Source organism: Xenopus laevis, chromosome 4L (genome assembly GCF_017654675.1).
Source record: "Xenopus laevis strain J_2021 chromosome 4L, Xenopus_laevis_v10.1, whole genome shotgun sequence".
NCBI classification, from domain to species: domain Eukaryota; kingdom Metazoa; phylum Chordata; class Amphibia; order Anura; family Pipidae; genus Xenopus; species Xenopus laevis.
This window is the reverse complement of record NC_054377.1, coordinates 64,577,473-64,597,818: the sequence shown is the minus strand read 5'-3', so window position 1 is coordinate 64,597,818 and position 20,346 is coordinate 64,577,473. Positions and strand designations below refer to the sequence as shown.

General features: G+C 38.2%; 1 protein-coding gene across 3 annotated transcripts in view; it reads left to right on the top strand.

The window, feature by feature from the left end:
- znf536.L (zinc finger protein 536 L homeolog) overlaps window positions 1-8,674 on the top strand; it is a 384,595-nt gene extending 375,921 nt beyond the window's left edge. For 2 of the 3 annotated variants that reach the window (XM_041590228.1, XM_041590227.1), the window contains exon 9: window positions 5,259-8,673. In XM_041590228.1, coding sequence (XP_041446162.1) covers window positions 5,259-5,494 — 236 coding nt within the window. In that variant the 3' untranslated portion in view covers window positions 5,495-8,673. Of the gene's footprint in view, window positions 1-5,258 lie in introns of all 3 variants that reach the window. The other variant, XM_041590230.1, reaches the window with a different exon arrangement.
- Window positions 8,675-20,346: the final 11,672 nt, after the last annotated feature.

The window sequence follows — 20,346 nt, the reverse complement described above, 5'->3', positions numbered from 1 at the left end:
AACCCTCTGAAAAAACTCAACCATCATGATTCAAGGGACCTCTGCCATTCACACCTACATGACCTCAACAGGTTTTAGATGGTGTATTTTCACATTCAAGCTATTTCCCTGGTCGGGGTATAATAAATCTCTAGAACTTTCGTGGAAAACACAACTCGATCCTTAATAAATATGCCTCTAAGTGTAATGAGTGGGACAGAGGGTGGAGAAAGACATTCAAGAGTGGGGTAATGATTTTAGCACATTGATTTGGGCTTGAAAAAGGAGAGGGAAGTTCTGAAATGTTGGGTAGATATAGTGTGTATACTATATATATATATATATATATATATATATATATATATATATATATATATATATATATATATATATATATATATATATACTGCTATAGGCTTAATAAACACCTGTGAGTCTGAGCCTCTGTCTGGACTATATATATATATATAAATATATATATATCTATATATATATAGATATATTTATATATATATATCATAAAATTAAAGAGTCATTTTTGTGTACTGTAAGGGGCCCATTCACTTCACAGTTTGAGTGAAGGAATAGAGGAAAAATAGTTCGAATTTTGAATAGTTTTTTTGGCTACTTCGACCATCGAATTGGCTACTTCGACCTTCGACTACGATCTTCGACTTCGAATCGAACGATTCGAACTAAAAATCATTCCAATATTCGACCATTCGATAATCGAAGTACTGTCTCTTTAAAAATTTCTTCGACCCCCTAGTTCGCCACCTAAAACCTACCGAGGCCAATGTTAGCCTATGGGGAAGGTCCCCATAGGCTTTCTAATGTTCTTTAGGTCGAACAAAAATCGTTCGATCAATGGATTAAAATCCTTCGAAACGAACGATTTGAAGGATTTAATCGTTCGATTGAAGGTCCCCATAGGCTTGCTAACAATCCTTCGATCGATGGATTAAAATCCTTCAATCGTTCGATAGAACGAATTGCGCAAAATCCTTCGATTTCGATATTCGAAGCAGAAGGATTTTAATTCGGCAGTCGAATATCGAGGGTTAATTAACCCTCGATATTCGACCCTTGATGCATCTGCCCCTTAGTGTTAAATGTGTATTAAAGCTTACTGAAATAATAGTATTTTTCCACAAGCATTGTTTTAGTTGCACTTTATTGACCATATGGAATAGATGTATTGTTTAAGATGGACTTTTAAATCTGTATGGAGATATGTTGACAGTTTGGACTTGAAGGAACCGATATTTTATAACCTTTCTGGCACATGACTGCATATGAAAAATATTTTTTAATTAGCACAATAAATGTCAGATAAAATAACATACATAGGGGTCTATTAATAAAGCTGTGTAAAATGATTTACGCTGGACAAATTGTGCTAAAAGCAGTGCTGTATTTTATTGGTACAGAGTGTTTTTTCCTTATATGTGTTTTTATACCTTGCATTGTAGTGTTTGAAATCATCCTTTAGAACAAATACTTCCAGTGTTTAGTAAATTGTGTATTTTCTTTTACCATCTTAATTCTTTAATCTGTCATTATATACCATGTGAAAAAAAAAAGTACAGCATAAGTAGTGTAAAAACAGCATAGAAAGTGGTGACAGCCAACATAATGTTTTTCAAGGAACCACTAATTTTTATGTCTTTTATGTACAATTTCACACTTACTTTAGTTTAAAATCAATTAAAAAGTAGATTTTACTTAGCTATAGGTGGTGTATGTACTGTATATGCCATTTCTTACACCAGTGGCGTAACTAGATATTACTGGGCCCCACAGCAAATTATTTTTCAGGCCCCCAAAATGTTTAGAGGTTGACTTGTTTCTCCAATATTTATTGAAATTGTATATGAATTAGGGCCTCGTGGGGCCCCTATACCTCCTGGGCCCCCCTGCAGCCACAGGGTCTGCTTCCTCTATAGTTACGCCCCTGTCTTACACCATTTATAACCCCATAATATGCTTTTTACTACATTTTTAAATTCCAACTGTCCAATAGGCTACAGTGTAAAATGTAAAATTCTAAGGAAGTCATAAAAAAATAAAGTGTCCCTATAGAGAATATCTTTCTGCATTCATAATGTCCCAATTTCAAGATAAGTGACTACGTAAACCGTATTATTTATGCCAATATAAACCTAATTAGCACAGCCTAAATGGTTGTCACAATAAACATGGTTTTAAACACCTCAAGTGAAAAAAATCGTATTGGTACCACAAATATTATCACATTTGGGATACAAAGTGACTGATGCACCTTGACAAGATGCCTGAAAATCAACATGTCACGAGGTTCTGTAATTAACTTTAAAAACTTTCAATTAAGAAGGAAGCTGTTTGAAAAAATGTAAGCTTTTATTAGCTTCAAAAAATGCATGGGTAATTTGCACAGTGATAAGCTATTTAGCTGCGATGACTGTAGGATGATATGTCATATCGCTTTTATTTAACATAAAGATAAATGGAGATTGAACTTTGTATGCTCACTGTATGCTTATCTTTAAGAATGCATTCAAGTACTTCTCATGTTACCTTCAGGTTTTTACTCAAGGATTCAAATCGTTCTGCAAAACAGGCATTGCAAAACAAAACTTTGGTAGAATGGTTGGTAATATGGGACAGTGTCTCGACAGGCCCAGTGTTGAAAATCAAGCTGGGACTACCCGTGACACACATCAGCTCAGATGAGTAACCAATGGCTACATCAATTTATTGTTGTGTAAACATTTGTATTGCATATTTACATCAGATATAATAAATTATGGCAGTGGTTTATTGTGCCAAACAACTAGTCAATGTTTCGGGCCAACGCCCTTCCTCAAGCCTTGGCCGGAAACGTTGCCTAGTTTGTAGGCACAATAAACAACTGTCACAGGATTCTGAGTGCTGCAGCGGGTGGTTCTTGTGAGTTATAGTTGAGCATCACCGCCTTTGATTGTTGGTGTTTAGGCAGCCATCTCAGGACATTTTACCTGGTCTTTTGCTTTCAGAAAGAGTCAGCACTTCATAATGGAACTACTTGCAGATAGGCTATTTTTTCTCCTACTCAATGTTACTAGGGGAGTCACAACTTGGGTTAGCAGGACCTGGATTTTTACTGCTGAGTGCTGTGCTCATATTTACCACTAGGCAGGGCATTTTTATAGGATAATTTTTAGCAATGCATGTATCAGGCAGCTGTTTTCTGGTTCCTTCCCATAGTTCTGCTGATGCACCCCTGCCTAATGGTTTTAAAAATTAGTGGTGAGCACAACTTGTTTGTTATAGTTCTGCTGATGGGGTGCTGCTGGAAGAATGGGGGATGATTTCACTCCAACTTGCAGTGCAGCAGTAAAGAGTGAAGTTCATTAGAGCACAAGACACATGGCTAAGGGCACCTGAGAAACAACATGTCGATCCCCCATGTCAGATTTCAAAATTAAATATAATGAAATCTGTTTGCTCTTTTGAAAAATGGATTTCAATTCAAGATTCTGCCGGAGGAGTGCTGTTAACCGATGCATTTTGTAAAAAAACATGTTTTCCTGTGACAGAATCCCTTTAAGGATATTTTTCCCCATTAGATAGCAGTGAGATTCTCAGTCAGACAGATTATTTTGTCTTATATTTATCATGTATTTTAGGCCTTCTGCTGTGTTGCATTGCATTATTGTAGTCATAAAATGAACTATTTGGGTATACAATCTATTTCATATTTCCTTAGCCTCTGGCATAATACGGTACAAGATAATGTAACTTTGGGAAAACAAAGCTCCAGAAGTTCCAGCTTTCTAGATGGAGCAAACTTTACCTATACATTTGACTATGACCCACCATGTAATTTTCATTGAAATATATCATCACAATTGTTTTTTTCTTTGTGGAAACATTTTTTTTGTGATGTTATACCAAGGTGCCTCTTGTGATATCAAAACAGATGTGTTCCATCAGTAAGAAGCCTGTATCTTGGCCTGGAAGCTGCAACTTGAGGAGTTTGTTTTTTTCACAATATGTGGCTGGCCTGCAGGTCAATTTAATTTATGATTTAATACCTCTATTGCCTCTAAATATGGGTAACTGTGTGACTAGAGAAACAGAAAGTATTTTTATTGCAAAGTTCAAAATGCCTGGTGTGATATTTCCAGAACATGCTGAGCTCCTACAAATAGTAATATACTGTATATGTGGAAACTCATGTCCACTTAGGATTTTCTTTGCAAATCAGGATTGTGTATGGATTATGTATTTAATGAGTTTATTCACTAGTGATGGGCGAATTTGTGCCATTTCGCTTCACCGAAAAATTCTCGGATTTCCCGCAAAATGGCGGAAAATTAGTGAAACTGTGCCGGCGTCCGTTTTTTGACGCCAACACCCGTTTTTGACGCCGAAGCCTGTTTTTTTTATGCCGGCGACAATTTTTTTTGACGTCGGCGAACTTTCGCCAGCGAATTTTCACAGCCCCGCAAATTCGCCCATCACTATTATTCACCTGTTAAACCATTATACCCTTGCATATCCATGCATAATTATGCATTGTAAACAGGAACATCTATGCTGGATTAGATCTATGGGATCCCTTACATATATAAAATTAGAATAATATCTCTTGGTCTGAGAGTGCTGTTTACTGTCCTGTCCTCACAGCATTTGTTGTTTGGTAGTTGAGGGGATGTGCATTTTACCATTTTACCATTTGAAAGTAGGTTTCAAGGGAATGTCACCTTCAGACAAATGTCCAAATCTAAACAGCCGATGATTTTAAATCTAATTTAATCTTGGTTTTTTAAAAGTTATGCATTTTCAACTGCAGCTGTTCTGCAAGTTTCTTTTGTTCCCTGTGCTGGGGGGTTGCTGACCCCCTCTGCCGCCAGCAGGATGATGGAGAAATAGCTTTTGAGATGTTCTCTGTGTCATTGGCTCATCACAACAAAATGTAGGTTTTAATACTAACTGAAACAGGAAGTATGGAAGCAAAAGACCCACCTTTGTCCATTGATTGAACCTAACATGTGCATGCCTTTGGTTTGTACTTGAGCACAGGGCCACATACAAGCCAGTAGGACAGACTTTAGGGCCTATATAAGATTATTCATTGGCAGATATGTATTATAAAAACACATTTGTCATGAAACATGGCCTGTTTTATGTGATAAATTTTTTTCTTTCACTTTAAAATGTGAATAATATTACATCATTAATAATAATATGCAAATACATGTTATATGAGAAAAGAGAGGGAGAAATATAAAATAATGTTTCCGTTTGTTCCACAGGTCAAAGACCTTTTCAATGCAGATATTGCCCATACAGTGCCTCTCAGAAGGGAAATCTGAAGACCCACGTGCTTTGCGTTCATCGCATGCCTTTCGACAACAGCCAGTATCCCGATCGTAGGTTCAAGCGCTCACGAATTGATTCAGAGACTACTGGGAATTCAGAAGAACTTCCAACGGTCAAACCTGGATGTTCAACACAGCTGACAGCGGGGAGCATCCAGCCCCAGAAATAACACAATAAATGAAATGCGAGCTGTATATTGCAATATTATTTTACACAGTCTGTAAATACTCTTTTTGCAGAAGCAGGAATTGCTAAGTGCATGAGAGGATTATGTGCAAATTCTGAAACGTGTACAAATGATTCTGAATGTCAAGCCCCCAACCCTTAAAATGGCTGCTAAACTGTTACCTGTCGATGAGTACTTCCAAATACTTGAGAAAATCGGGCTAATAAAGAGTAGTGCGTAGGTCAGTCCTTTGAAACGTTGAAGTGGTCTTTTGTCCAATGCGAATGCTTTTATGTGAAAAATGATACTATCTCCATGATTAAATGCTGCCTTGAAGATTGAGGGGCTGTGTTTTCATTGTTGAAAACACCTTTATAATATGACACCAGCTGCTGTCATTATCTGAGCATAGTAATGAGATGAGTTGGTAGCCTGCCATGGTGCCAGTCTGACTGGAGCTGTCATTGCAGAGAAAATCAATTGAAGTGGTGTTGCAACAGCACTATAGGAGAAATCTTAGACGGCCTACAAGCTGGGGTCAGTACTGACCTACAGCATATTGAAATTGCATTTTCAGTGTCTTTTCTTCATATGCAGCCAAATGAATCACTTGATGAAGGAACCCACAAAAAAAAACATACAAGTGTGAACCACTGAACCATCTTTATTTGTTCCCTAAAATCAATGTCTGATATTGAGGGAAATGCATTTATCATTCGTGGTATTTAGTATTTAGACACAGCTGGGGATGCTGAAAGACCAGTTACAGTCTAGAATTTTTTTTCCCAGCCTAGTGTGCAAAAGGCACTATGAAGAATACATCTTGTTCGCACAAAAGGGAATTCTTCCCATTACTTGAATGAAGCATTCCCTGCAGAAAAACCAGGCTGGCTTTCTCAGTTAATATCTATACGTGTTACAGACATAGTGCAGGAAATTCTTAAGGACGCAGCTCTTTAAAAGTAGCTGGAATGAATATGTAAATATGAATGCTCTCTGCTCTCTATTACTAGATTTTTTTTCTTGTGTTTGTAATATACATTTTTACAGACTGGATCCCTCAAGTCATTCAATTCTGGACTGCATATGAAGTATTCATGATAGCCTATAAAAGCCTAAACTGGAAGTATTCACAATAGCCTATTAAAGCCTAAACTAGATTCCTATAACAGTCCCTCACTACACTTAACAGCCTAAATGTTTTCTGCTCTGGAGGGCTTTGGGAGCTGTAGCCCTGTGCGGCTGTAGGGGCTCAAATTTTTCACCCCTGTATGTTAAATCTAATTTGGGGTTTGGAAGTATATTCTTCCTGTCCTTACGGGCTGTGGCCTGGGTGGCATTTTAATCAACGTAGTCACAACAAAGGGAAATTGTCATAGTAGTCTATAGCAGCCAATCACCTACACACACTTTAGGGTAACAATTGGCTGCCACAGGCTAAGTATAGCATTTCCCACGGCTGGCAATGGTTAAAGATCAGTGGTGATCTGTTTTGTTTTGACCGTCACCGCAGAGTATCACCGATCAAAAAGCTGCACGTGCAGATAGCACTTACATTTTTAAATTGTATATTCTGATATATGTTCTGATTTAGTCATTTAATGCACTTCTTCTGAAATAAGTGGTGCTCTAGAATTTCCTAGATTTTAGCACAAATTTTGGTTTTTGAAGTAACCCTTAGCAATCAAACATTTACTTTAACTGTCAGACTTGCAGTGTGTTAATCAAAGCTAAATGCTTTCTGGATGCTAGGGGTTACTGCGCTGGAGCAAATATGGATGTATCTTTGCAAAGGATGCCTGGTAAATCAGTATTTCTTGAGTAGGCTGGGAGCTCAGTATAAACCCCAACAGCCTTAAGATGTCTACTCGGCCTAAAGCAGTTTACAAAATGACAAAACTGTAATAAGTGTAACTATAATTGAGATGTTCTGTTCTGAGACCAGAAACAAATATCATCTGAAGGAGTGCTATGTGCAAATGCTGCCTGAAATAAATGGACATCAGAGCAAATGTTCCAAGAGGTCACAATGTAATAGACCTGCTTGGTGTAGAGCAAAGCTGCTTACTGGTTTATCCTCATTTCTTTTCTTTTTCTTTTTTCTAGTATAGTTCTCACTGCCTTACTTAAATGGAATCAACAAACTAAATGCAACTCTTTCTATGATCCTAAAAAAAAAAAAGAAAAAAAAAAAAGATTGAAATGTTATTAAGAAACTCTCTGATTGTAGTAAGCTTTAGGATTTTAACTGCACTACTGTGTTTGGTGACTGTCAGTCGCTTGCTTTGTGTGTTTGCACCACCTTCAATATCTTAGCAAAAAAAAAAAAAAAAAAGAACATTCCATTTCTTGCACTTTTGATGTGTTTCAGTATTCTTTTGTGTCCTCGGAGCATTTTCCGATACGACAGGCAATAATTCTGTTTGTGACACTGGAGACACCCCCTGTTACTTGTGACGTGTGTGTGCGTGTGTTGATCACAATTGGTCTGGTGCTACTGTCCCTACTCCCCCTCCCCAACATAGACCTCTTTTCCAGAACATTTGTAAGTTGTAATAAAAACAAGTGACAGCGGCAGTGATGCATTGTCAGTTCCTGAAAAACACCATGCTTCTCATATCTAAACATGTCAAGTTTTTTCTCTGTAACTTCTGTAGTCTGTGATATTGGTCATAATACTGTCTACATTCCTACACAAAGTGGAAAAAAAAAATCTGTTTTGGAGAAAACCTGAGATCAATAGAGTAGAGGATTTTGTTGCTATGCTTGTAACAAGTAGAGAACTTTGTATTTAAATTTTGTTCATGATCATTATTTATTATCCAAACACATCCGTTTACAGAACTTTATTCTGGTATAGATGTATTAGAAGCTGTTTTTTTTTCCCCAGCAATGGCTGTTTTATTTTCTGCTGTTAGAATAAATTGTCTTTGAAGCAGTACAGTTTTATCCAGTGTTTTACGCAATAAAACCTCTACCTCTGAAAAGTTTCCTACTTCCTGAGAATTATTAGGAGAACCCTTATTTTTTTGCAGTACAAATTTAATGTAAGTAAATTCACACTTGTAAGGTGGTCACTGTAATGTAATAAAAAAAATGTAATATCCAAGTCACGCTACGCAACCTACATATACTGTTAATATATCTATCCGTACATATAGATAGGCATTTTATTGTGCTTAATTAAATTACTGTGGAAATTATGTTAACACGTGTGACTGTTTTATATAATTTACAGGTGAAACCAAGTAGGGTTCGAAAAGTTATTTACAATCAATAGGTTTAAATGTACTTAAAAGAGTAACTGTTTTATTATCCTTTATTTCAGAACAGCCTACGATCCAAGGTATCAATCACCTATACAACCATGCACACAATGGTCAGTTTTATCAGGAAACAGACTGCCTGTAGGTTTTTGGATCATGGCTTTCCTTAAGAAAACCGACAAGGGGAGAACTCCATGTAGATGTTACCCTTGTCTGAAATAATCTCATGACACCAGAACTCCAAGGTAGAGATGCTATCAACTGCACCACTGAACTGTTCAGTTTTATTTAAGCTTTATATAGGTGATTAAAGGGCAGTTAAAGCCAACAACACAGTTGTGCTATATTAATTCTTCATATGGTATAGGGCTATCAAGGTCTAGTAGCTCTAGGCCAGTGATCCCCAACCAGTAGCTCATGAGTGACATTTTGCTCTCCAACCCCTTGGATGTTGCTCCCAGTGGCCTCAAAGCAGGAGATCGGTTTTAAATTCCAGGCTGGAAGCAAGTTCTGGTTGAATAAAAACTAGGTCCACTGCCAAACAGAGCCTTTATGTAGGTTGCCACTCCACATAGGGGCTACTAAATGGCCAATAACAGCACTTATATGGCATCTCAAGAACATTTTTCATGCTTGTGTTGCTCCCCAACTCATTTTACTTCTGTCTATTGCTCACAGGTTCAAAAGGTTGGGGATCTCTGCTCTAGACCATTTGAGCTTTCCCTTGCCTGAACAATTAAACCTATCTTCAGAGTTCGAAAGGTGTCATTTATGTAGCATATATTCTCAGCTGAGATCATTCAATTAATAACAACAGCCCCCTTATCAAATCATAGCCATACACAAGGCTACACAAACAGTAGCCTCAGATTCATCATGAGCCAGTTAACCCACCATATAACCTATTATTTATTTATTGGTGGCAATGCATGCATACAATGTCAATCCAAGTTTCAAGAAGCTTCAAGTACCCTGTAACTCAAATACACCAAAGGATGGCACCAGAGGACCAGCAGAGCTGGTCAATGCACTCTGTCTTATATGGGATAAGGTTGCAAAGCACACATAAAATTAATTAATACAAGCTTTATTCTTTAAAGGGGTTGTTCTCCATTGAGTTAAATGTTAGTATAATGTAGAAAGTAATATTCTGAGACAATTTGCAATTGGTTTTAATTTTTTATTATTTGTGTTTTTTGAGTTATTTAGCTTTTTATTCAGCAGCTCTCTGGTTTGCAATTTCAGCTATTTGGTTGCTAGGGTCCTAATTACCCTTGCAACCATGCATTGGTTTTAATAAGAGACTGGAATATGAATAGGCGCCTGAATAGAGGGCTGGATAGAAAGATGAGTAATAAAAAGTAGCAATAACAATAAATGTCTAGCTTCACAGAGCTTTTGTGTTTTAGATGGGGTTAGTGACCCCCATTTGAAAGCTGATAAGATTCAGAAGAAGAATAAAAATAAATAAAAAATACAGACCAATTGAAAAGTTGCTTAGAATTGGCCATTCTATAAAATACTTAATGTTAACTTAAAGGTGAACCACCCCTTAAAAGAATGAAAAAGTCTATGCATGTACTAGATTACTTTAGAAAATGAAACATCTACAACTGATGCATCATTTGGCATTTATTTGGGACTTGTAGTGTACTGAAAGAAAAATTAGATGAATAAGGTGAATAAGAATGCTATGAAACATTGGGGAACTGGTAGATAGTATGAATGAAGTATATCCAAGGTATCAGTACCTGTAGCTGCCCCAGTAGGATAAACCACTCGGATGTTTCTCCCCGTGGCCTCAAAGCAGGTGCTTATTTTTGAATTAAGACTCGGAGACAAGTTTTGGTTGCATAAAAACCAGGTGTACTGCCAAATAGAATCTCCTGTAGGCTTTCAGTTAACATGGGGGCTACCAAATAGCCATTCACAACCCTTATTTGCATCCCCAGGACAGTCCTGCGTCAGAAGCGGCACCTGCTTAACCTTTTTCAGTGGCGGACTAAGGGTAGGCTGTTTATGAGGTACATACCTGGTGCCCCCCAAGCTTTGCGCCCTAGGCACATGCCTCTTCTGCCTACTCCTATTTCCGGCCCTGCCCATGTGATGTCAGTGCCCTGCCACTACTGTATGTAGGGTAGCTGAGCCAGGTGCCACCCTCTGTAGAACCTTAATTATTCACCCGTGAAACATGATTATTTCTCAAACCATGGTCTTCAGCATAGACTGGATCAATGAGAGATACTACCTTAAAAAAGTAAGATGTAAGACAAGCCCCTTGGCAAATGATTTCTGGAATGTTGCTGCATTGGAATGATTGATATTCACATCATTCTAGATTTGTTGGCACTCTGTAAGATCTTCAGAATAACCCCAAACAAGAGTAAAGATCTTTTACATACAAGCTCATTTTATACAACTGAAAATGATGGGGTATGGAAATAGGTGGATTTGTTTGGTATGCTGTTTAGATTATGTGTAATTTGATTAGAAGAATGCACATTTTCTACCCATTTTTATGCATGAAGCTCTTTAATGTAAAAACAGACTTGATTTTGATCATATAAAAGTGTAATTTTATTATTTATTCGTGCAGCACATAGATACTGACCATTTATTCACACTAGTCTATGCTTCAGTGAAACTTTAAGTTCAAGGTCCCTTTCATATTCCCATGACACATTTGGGTCAGTTTTATTAGGAGCCAATTAACCTGCCTTTATGTAGGAGGAAAGCAAAGTACCCAGAGGAAACCCACGCAGAAACCTGAAGAACATACAAACTCCTTGCAGTGCCCTGGTTAGTATATAACTTATGATTACCAACATTACAAGGTCCAAGGGTAACCACTGAGCTGCCACCCACCCATGTAAATGAGAAATATATGTTTTGGAAATTCTTTCAGCTAGAGATTTTGAAATATGCTTCTTTAGAAGTTTTAAACATCAACAGAGCATTAAGATCCATTAGAAGATGTGTAACATTTGCAGTTGATTATCGGACATCTGTCCTGTAGAATATATAAAATACAGATAGAAATAAGGTTATACACTGTAGGTGTAAAATCAGAAACTTTTTAATTATTTATCCAGAGCTAACTGTTCTTTTGAATGGTGCGCCTGTACCTTCCAGCAGAAGCCCACTACAGTTCTCTGTCATTCAACGTATTTTCCCCCATGTCTCAGCAGTTGACACTGGGCTTGGTGGGTAGGCCAATGTACTTAAAAGTTTAGAACAAATGTGAATAATGAACTATTTAGACTTTGCCCTTCTTTACAAGCCTGGGTGGATTAGTGAGACATCTAGGACAGGAGCTGTGACACTAATCTGTAATGGAGGCTTGGGTGGAGGAAGCAGGGCATGATCCAAAAGAAAACGTATCACCTATTAAAGGAGAAGAAAAGTCACAATCACTTGGGGTGGAAAAATGTAGGTACCCCCAAGTGATTTTAATCACTTACCTGATACCCCGGGCAAATCCTGGGCTGATCCAGTTTTATGCTGATAGGAGCACTGGCCTGGGGTATCAGGTAAGTGAATACAATCACCGGGGTGCCTAACTTTTTTTGATTCTTGCCTTTCCTTCTCATTTAAACGGGTAGTGACAAGATACCAATACATTTGAGAAGTGCCACTATGCCTATAGACAGTTTTTATAGCACCAGCCAATTGCATTATATCCCTCCTTCTTATACTTGATTAGTATCAAAATTAAAAATTTATAATAGCAAGATGACTGGCTGCATGTTGGCAGGCCTGAATTTATGGGAAGGACACAAAGACCTGGATCTAGGGAAACACAATAATAAGGGTTGTAGGCAGTTCCTCTGCTCCAGCTGCCATTTCCTGAACCCACCCCTTCCCATGAATACACAAAGGGGCAGATTATAAAAGGTCGATTTTGGAAGTTATGTGATTTTTTTTTGACTCTAATAAATTCAAATGTATTCACAACTCGAAAGAGGAGTTGTTTATGAAAAAATTCCAACATCAAATATTCGATTGAATACGAATGACCTGGAAATTTTAATCAAATTCTGAAACAAATTCAAATCGAGTTTTCCTCCGAAAAAAAACTTGAATGTCAGGAAGACAATTAACATCTTCAAATGGTTCAATGAACCTCTGCCATTGACTTGTAAATGAGCTTGTCAGGTTTAAGGTGGCAAATGTTCGAATTAGAACTGTTTCCAAGGTCGAGATGAGATAAATCTCACATTCAAATCATATTTCAGTTGGTGACTTAAAATTCGTATTTGTGAGTTTTGACCAACAAAAAAATTTGAAAATTCGAATGTATCATTCAATCCTTAATAAATCTGCCCCAAAGTGTCAAAGAGCCACATGGTGGATGGGGCAGGAGATACAATCAGATTTCAAATCTTCTGCCCATACATTGCCTAGTGCGGATTCATTGGGTCTGCTACTTGTTGTACAAGCAGGAGGGGAGAGGCTTGAGTGATCGCTGGTTGTGAGCTGGGGGATGTTAAACCCTGTGGTCAGGTGGAGGGGAAGCAGTATGCCAGCCTAGCGCAATAGAGACTAGGAATGTAACTCTGCATGCCTGTATGCAGAACATTTTTTAAATAAGTTTTTCCTAGTGTCTTAATATATTAATAATATTCTCTTTGTCTGTATGAATGTTTTGCCACATCCTCATTGCATATCATGTACAGTGTGAGCACAATATTCCCTTTCTTCTATAGTTAATACAGGAAAAGAGACAGCACCATGTTGTAGCACCCTGAGATCACCTGACTGTAGCCCCAACTATAGTCAGGTGATTCCAGTGGTGGCCAATAAAAAGGGCAACCATGTGGAATTTAAGCCTAAAGCGGCAGGTCTTTAAGGGCAAGCAGCACTGATACAAAAGGACCCTACAGTGAAAATCTTGCCTGTTCCATGTACATTTGACTTTCTGTTATTGGCATCATACAATAACCACTGAAGGCATTCGTTGAGCATTTTTTTTTTAAAAATCTCGGAACAGATAACAGTGCTATATGTAACCTTGAAGTTTAATTAAAATTGCAACCATAAATTACACAGTTACCTTAGCCATGAATTTGCGGTGAAATTCCACATTTTGCTATCTGTGAATTTTTTTTCACAAAAATGGGGCAAAAATTTGCTGCAATAAAAAATGGTTGCTCATGAAAAAAAATTTGACGTCCTTTGACTTCAATGCGTTTCGAAGTGACAGATTCGCTCATCACTAGTTACCAGATCTCTTAAAATTCAGTGACACATTTTTTTAAAAAAAAAATCCAAAAAAAAAATAGAACGGCTGCACTGATTGCAATTGAATTGAAATGCATTAAGTGTGGCCCTGTAACATGCATACTCTAGTAAAGATTGTTCTCATTAGTTTTTGGGTTTTTTTACTAGTTAAAAAAAAACATATGGGAGTTTCTGCTTTTAATTTTTTTTTCCTACCAATTTAAGAGTTGTGACTTTATCTTGTGTTCCAATAGGGCAAGCTGCCACTCACTTTTTATAAATAAATAGTCATATATGTTTACTAATATGGGTATCACTGTAAGCAGGCTCAACATGTGCAGATGGCCACACCACAACTCAACAACACTAAGGTACAAAAAAAACATAAGCACCAGGGAATTGCTTCTTATCAAATTACAGATTTGTAAAAAAAAAATTGGTGCATTACAATTTACCAAAACCATCTAGGCTAGATAAAATTATATATTATTTATTCAGAAATATGAATTCAAAAGGAATGTGTGGTATCCATTTCAGTTTTTGGTACTGTGTTTAGATTTAATGATCTGAATACATGATATGATCAATACCTTTATAAACAAAATGGACCATCAAAATGTATCACTGCGGTTGCTCAGAATGACACCGCCATTAGAAATGCAGAGCAAACTGTAAGAGATCACTTTGGAGGGAGTCAGAATATTAAAAAAAACCTCTGGCTGAAATTGATAGTGTACACTGTCTGCAAGCTTGTGCACAGTATGTTTAATGCTGGAGTCAGCATGAGTATACACTCTAGTTACTGAGAAAATTGACTTATACTTACTTAATTCTAAAGGGAAGGGTTCATTTAACTTGGGGAAAGAGCATGACTCCTATTTATGGTAGCTATGGTTTATGAAAAAGGTTTAGACCTCCATGAAAAGATGCATTGAAGATTTGCCCCTTTATGAAAAGAAGCATTGAAGGTCTGACCCCACATGCCAGCAAATATATTACTTGACCCCAGCTAAGATACAATTAATGCTCATTGGAAGCAAAACCAGCCTATTGGGTTTATTTAATGTTTATATGATTTTCTAGAGGAAGTAATCCATAAAGATCCAAATTACAGAGAGATCTGTTATCTGGAAAACCCCAGGTCTCGAGCATTCTGGATAACAGGTCCCATACCTGTACTTGTAGCTCCCTAAATGTTTGTACCTTTAAGGCTGCTGGATACTCCTGTCTTCTGTGCCGTCCACTAAAGTTAACAGAGGAACTAGTTAGTTGTTTCAACCTTCAAGGAGGAAGGGATTCTCCAGCCAATCATCAGGAGTTTTGTCTGGGTTCTGCCCCCAGTGCCAGGAACAGGAAGGGAAATCAGCCAGAAGAGGTGATGAGAGTGCTGAGAAATATATGTCAAATATATGCTGCTTAACCCCTGCATTGCCATTTTAAATGGGACATACAGTATGCTATCATTTTCCATGGTGCATTAAGAACGAGATTTGCTCACCTGGTAAATCTCTTTTGCATAGGCCTGTACTGTCAGTGCAGGGTGTCTGGGGGCTAAGTTCTCCTCTCTGGAGGTAGGACAATCCTTAGCTGAATTCTTAGACTCCTCTTCCTGTTTTTTCTTCTACCCTCAGTTTGTTGTAAAGTCTGTGAACGGGAGACACACAGGAAACATCTAAATTATCTAACTCCCTAACGGACTATGGCATGGCAGCAACCGGCACCCACACCCATGGGGCGGGATGCTGCACTGACAGTACAGGCCTACGCAAAAGAGATTTACCAGGTAAGCAAATCTCCTTTTATGCATATGCCCTGCCAGTGCAGGAAGTCTAGGGAGGTCCCAAAACCATCCAAAAAAAAAAAAAAAGGGTAGGGAAAAAAAAGGAACAAAAAAATGACTGGAAGGTTAGGGAAAACAAAAACAGGATTGAACTACCAGGAAGCGAACTATGTGCTACTGCTGCTTGTCGCACCTTCCTGCTGAACTCTGATTGGCTTGAATTAAAAACATCAAACTTATAAAACTTTAAGAAAGTATGTGGGGATGCCCAGGTGGCTGCTAGAAAGATTGCTTCTAGAGAAGCCTCTTGATGGAAGGTCCAGGATGTACTGAACTTCCTTGTGGAATGCACCTTGATTTGAATGGGAGGGGGCATTCTGGCTCTGGTCTAGGCTTCAAGGATTGAGCCTACTATCCATATGGTTGTGGACCTTTTCAATGCAGGAGAACCCGATATGTTGCCCCCAAAAAGTATGAATAAGGCCTCTGTCTGTCTAAGGGATTGAGTTCATTCAACATAGGTCTTTAGGGCTCTGACTGAGTCTAGTGCTAAGAAGTTGTCTTTGAAAACAGGGTCCTGAGAGTGTAGGACCTGGATTACTTTGTCATGATTGAGATGCAAAGCCAAAACCATCTTGGGCAGGAAGGAACGGTTGCTACATAGTACCACCTTGTCAGGATGGAACTTGAGCCACAGGGACTTGCGAGAGAGAGAGAGAGAGCGAGAGAGAGAGAGAGAGGCTATCTCTGAAACTCTCCTGGCTGAGGCTATGGCTAACAAAAAGACTATCTTGAAGGTCAGGAATTTTAGATATAAAGCTGGCCATAGATGCAAAGATCCGATCGTATGAATCATCGTACAATCGGACTTTCCCATCTCCCGACCCGCCACTAACCATTCAGATCAAAGTCTTACCAGTCAGATCAAATAAAGAACAGATCAGCAATGTTCTGCCCCTGACAGCAATCGTACGATATCTATGTCCAACCAAAGCTAGTGACCCACAGTCTCCCACTGAAAATCATTCGATCGGCAATACACGCAGAGATATTATCTAACCTGTCCGATCGACCAAACGACCGATCTCTGCCGGACGAAAAATGTCGGGACTCTCCACACACGGTTCGAAAATCGTACGAATCCTCGATTCGTACGATCAAATCTTTGCGTCTATGGCCAGCTTAAAGATTCGTAGGGCTCAAATTGTGATGATTATAATGCATCCAAGTTGGATCGGTTGTAACATTGGAATTGGCGGAAAGAAAAAGGCCATCTGAAAGGACTGGGGTGTAGCCAGTGCATCTACAGCCTCTGCCAGTGGGTCCCTCATCCTGGTGAAGGATCTTTAAAGTTGATTGATGTGTCTGGACAGAATGACATCCACGAACTGAATGCCCCACCTGTCTGTATGCATATGAAAGACTTTGTCCTTGAATTAGTCTGCCTGCCAATTCTGAAGGCCCGGAATGTGAATGGCTGTAAGATATACCGAGTTCTTCTCAGCCCAGTGGATAATTTTTGATATTTACAACATTGCGGTTGCACTTCTTGTGCCCCCCTGCATGTTGCTTTTGTCTGACGGGATTCGGACATGGGCTGAATGGAGGGATGGGAACCAGTGAAGCAGGGCTTTGAGGATGGCTTCTGCTCCCATGCGTTCCATAGACCTTGGCAACCACTGTGTTGCCAGGTTGCGCCCTGTCCTTTCAGACTGGCATGTGTGGAGATGACCAGGGGGGTGGTAGCTGCCACAGCTTGCTCTTGGAGAGGTTGGACTTCAGGGACCACTAGAGAAGGCTGTTGCGAACTGTGCTGGAAAGGAAAATTGGTTGAGAGAGGTGGACCTTGTTCCATTGGTGTAGGAATACTCTCTGCAGTGGTTTCATATGGAATTTTGTGAAAGGGACTGCATCTATTGTTGAGTCCATGAGCCCCAGCAGTTGCAGAATGGCGTGTGCAGATACCGTGTTGCACTGCATAGCAAGTATTAGTGCCCATATGATAGATATTTATTGGGCAGGTTTGAAAATACTGTTGGGTAAGGACTGCATCATTGTATTGAGATGGGTCTCCATATTCCCTGCTGTATGATTTCAATCATTGGCCCCTAAGCAAAGAACTGGATCAATCTGATTTGGGCCAGTGTGTGGGTGGCCAAATCAGTCCAAGATTTCAACATGTATGGCCAACTTTATATAACCCCGTGAGGTGGTGATCCTTGCCATATGCCTTGATGAATCTAAATCCTTCTGACATCACACATAGGTGGCATTAAGGCCAGGGGGGCATGTTCAAGTGTATCCTGCCACTACTAAGGCTAGCCAAGACTGCGTCCATCATTTCCTCATCCATCAGCTCTACAGATTTAATGGTATCCCCTGATTTTAATATTAGTAAAAAATGGTTGTTGAACAGTGCCTTATTAACATCATTATATAGTACAATAAAACCTCCACCCCTAATTTTATACCATTTGTGGTGGCCCCACAAATACTGTATATAATGCATTTTCCTGATTTTACATTTTCATGAATTTTTCACCGTTGTTCCCCCTGAAAAACGTTAAATGTGGGCTCTTCTTTATGCAAAAGAATATTTAATTGTTTAGTCCCCACCTTAATATCACTTGCTCTTTTGATTGTGGGTGCTTTTGATTTTATTGCCAGTGAAAACATTTGCAATTATACTCTATTTTATTTCAAGGCTACGTTTATAGCAACCATACCTTTTTAATGTGTTCAGTAGACTTTTACTTTTTATATAAATAAAATATTTACTGGCTTATGTTTTTTCTACTGTAGAAAACCTTAGCTCCATTTAGATGTTTGGGGTCAGGTGGCTAGTGAAATGGATCAGTGCTTCCTTTTAGCTTATGTTATAATGACCAAAAGAAAAAAAAATAGAAATGCCCAAACATGTAGAGCAATATCCATTGGGATGGTAAAAACCTGGTCTGTGGAAGGTGTTCACATGCTGTGAATTTTACTAGCCTTGCTATTCCTCACCTGTTGGTGTTGCTAGATGTGTAGAAATCTAAGAACCCAATAGAAAGAGGAAGACGAGAGGAAATTTAAATGACCCAGACTGAACTGTTTTGCTGTTAATACAGGCATACAGAGCAAGACACGTTTAATGGGTTCTATTTTTTATTATACTATGCTGAATAATTAAGTTTGAGGCAAAGTGTCACATAGATTTATCTTTTAATTAAAAAAGCATGGTTCACGCATATTTGAGTGGTAGTCCAAATAAATGCAATATAGAAATTTATGTTTGTTTATCTAGGTGTTAATTACCTAGAGATTGTTCTGGATTACTTCTTTTTATAAAGTGTCATAGGCTCATGTCACTGGTAATAAAGCTTAACAGTGGAACCTTATCAATTTGCTAACTATAGTTCAAGTGTGACCAAAGAAATAAAAAAGGAACTTCGAATAATGCTCTGTAGCTACTGCTCACTCTCCTATCCTTAGCAAAGCTATTGTTTTCAGTCTGTTGTGCAAAGGGAAATATAGTTGGATATATTTAATGCTCTCTGCAGTTCAGCATGCACAATTTTCATTGCACAGCACATACAGGATATGTCTGGGGGCAATATATTTATGCTGGACATAAAAGCCTATTATTTTATATTAACAACCTTGTAGTGAGGTGGGCTGATACTTCTGGGGAGAAAGCCTCTCTAAGATAACAAGTTGTCTATATATTGGGACAGGAGATAATGCAATTCGCCAGATGAGCAATAAAAATGTTTTGTATGATATTTAAAAATTACGTTTAATAAGAACCCTACACCTTGCACTTTTTTGTTGATAACTGCACTATCCTACTGTGTGCTAATTATTGTGCAATGATATTCAGAAAACAGTCACTGACTGTTGTGATGACCCTGCAAATGGTCTTATTATTTGGACTGCAATGCAAATATTGGTGAGCCATGCTATTGTTTTTCAATTAAAAGATAGACCCCTTTGTACAGGGGGTAAATTAGAAACATTTTGCACAGCCTATTCTATTTACACCGTTTTTTACACTGTTCCTTTAAGGAAATACATGTTAGATTTATGCAATATGGTTTAAAGTTACTTACAGCATAAACCAAGTATCAGTAATCCATATTCCATACTGTATATGCAGAACATGCGCTGATAAGTGTGTCTATTATAACTGTTATAATAATCACAGACAACTTCTTTAATATTAGTCTAGGAATGCTCTCAGATAAATCAGTTTTGTGCCATGCGTATGATGTGTGGCATGGACATTGTTAGCAAAATTCTAGCACTCTCTATTTCACACCCTGCTACCATACTTCTTGACATTGCAGAAGATGTATTGCCATCATCAAATGATGTATATATGTGGTATATACACTTAATCTTCTATAACAAAAAACAATACAGTGTACTCCAATGCAGTAGAAAGGTAAGCAGATACATTTTACGACACTCTGAATTGTAGGCAAGACCTTCCAAATATGGAATATGTGTACATGGAATACATTATCTGGAAACCCGTTATCCAGAAAGATCCAAATTATGGAAAGGTCATAGACTCCATTTTATCCAAATAATCCAAACTTTTAAAA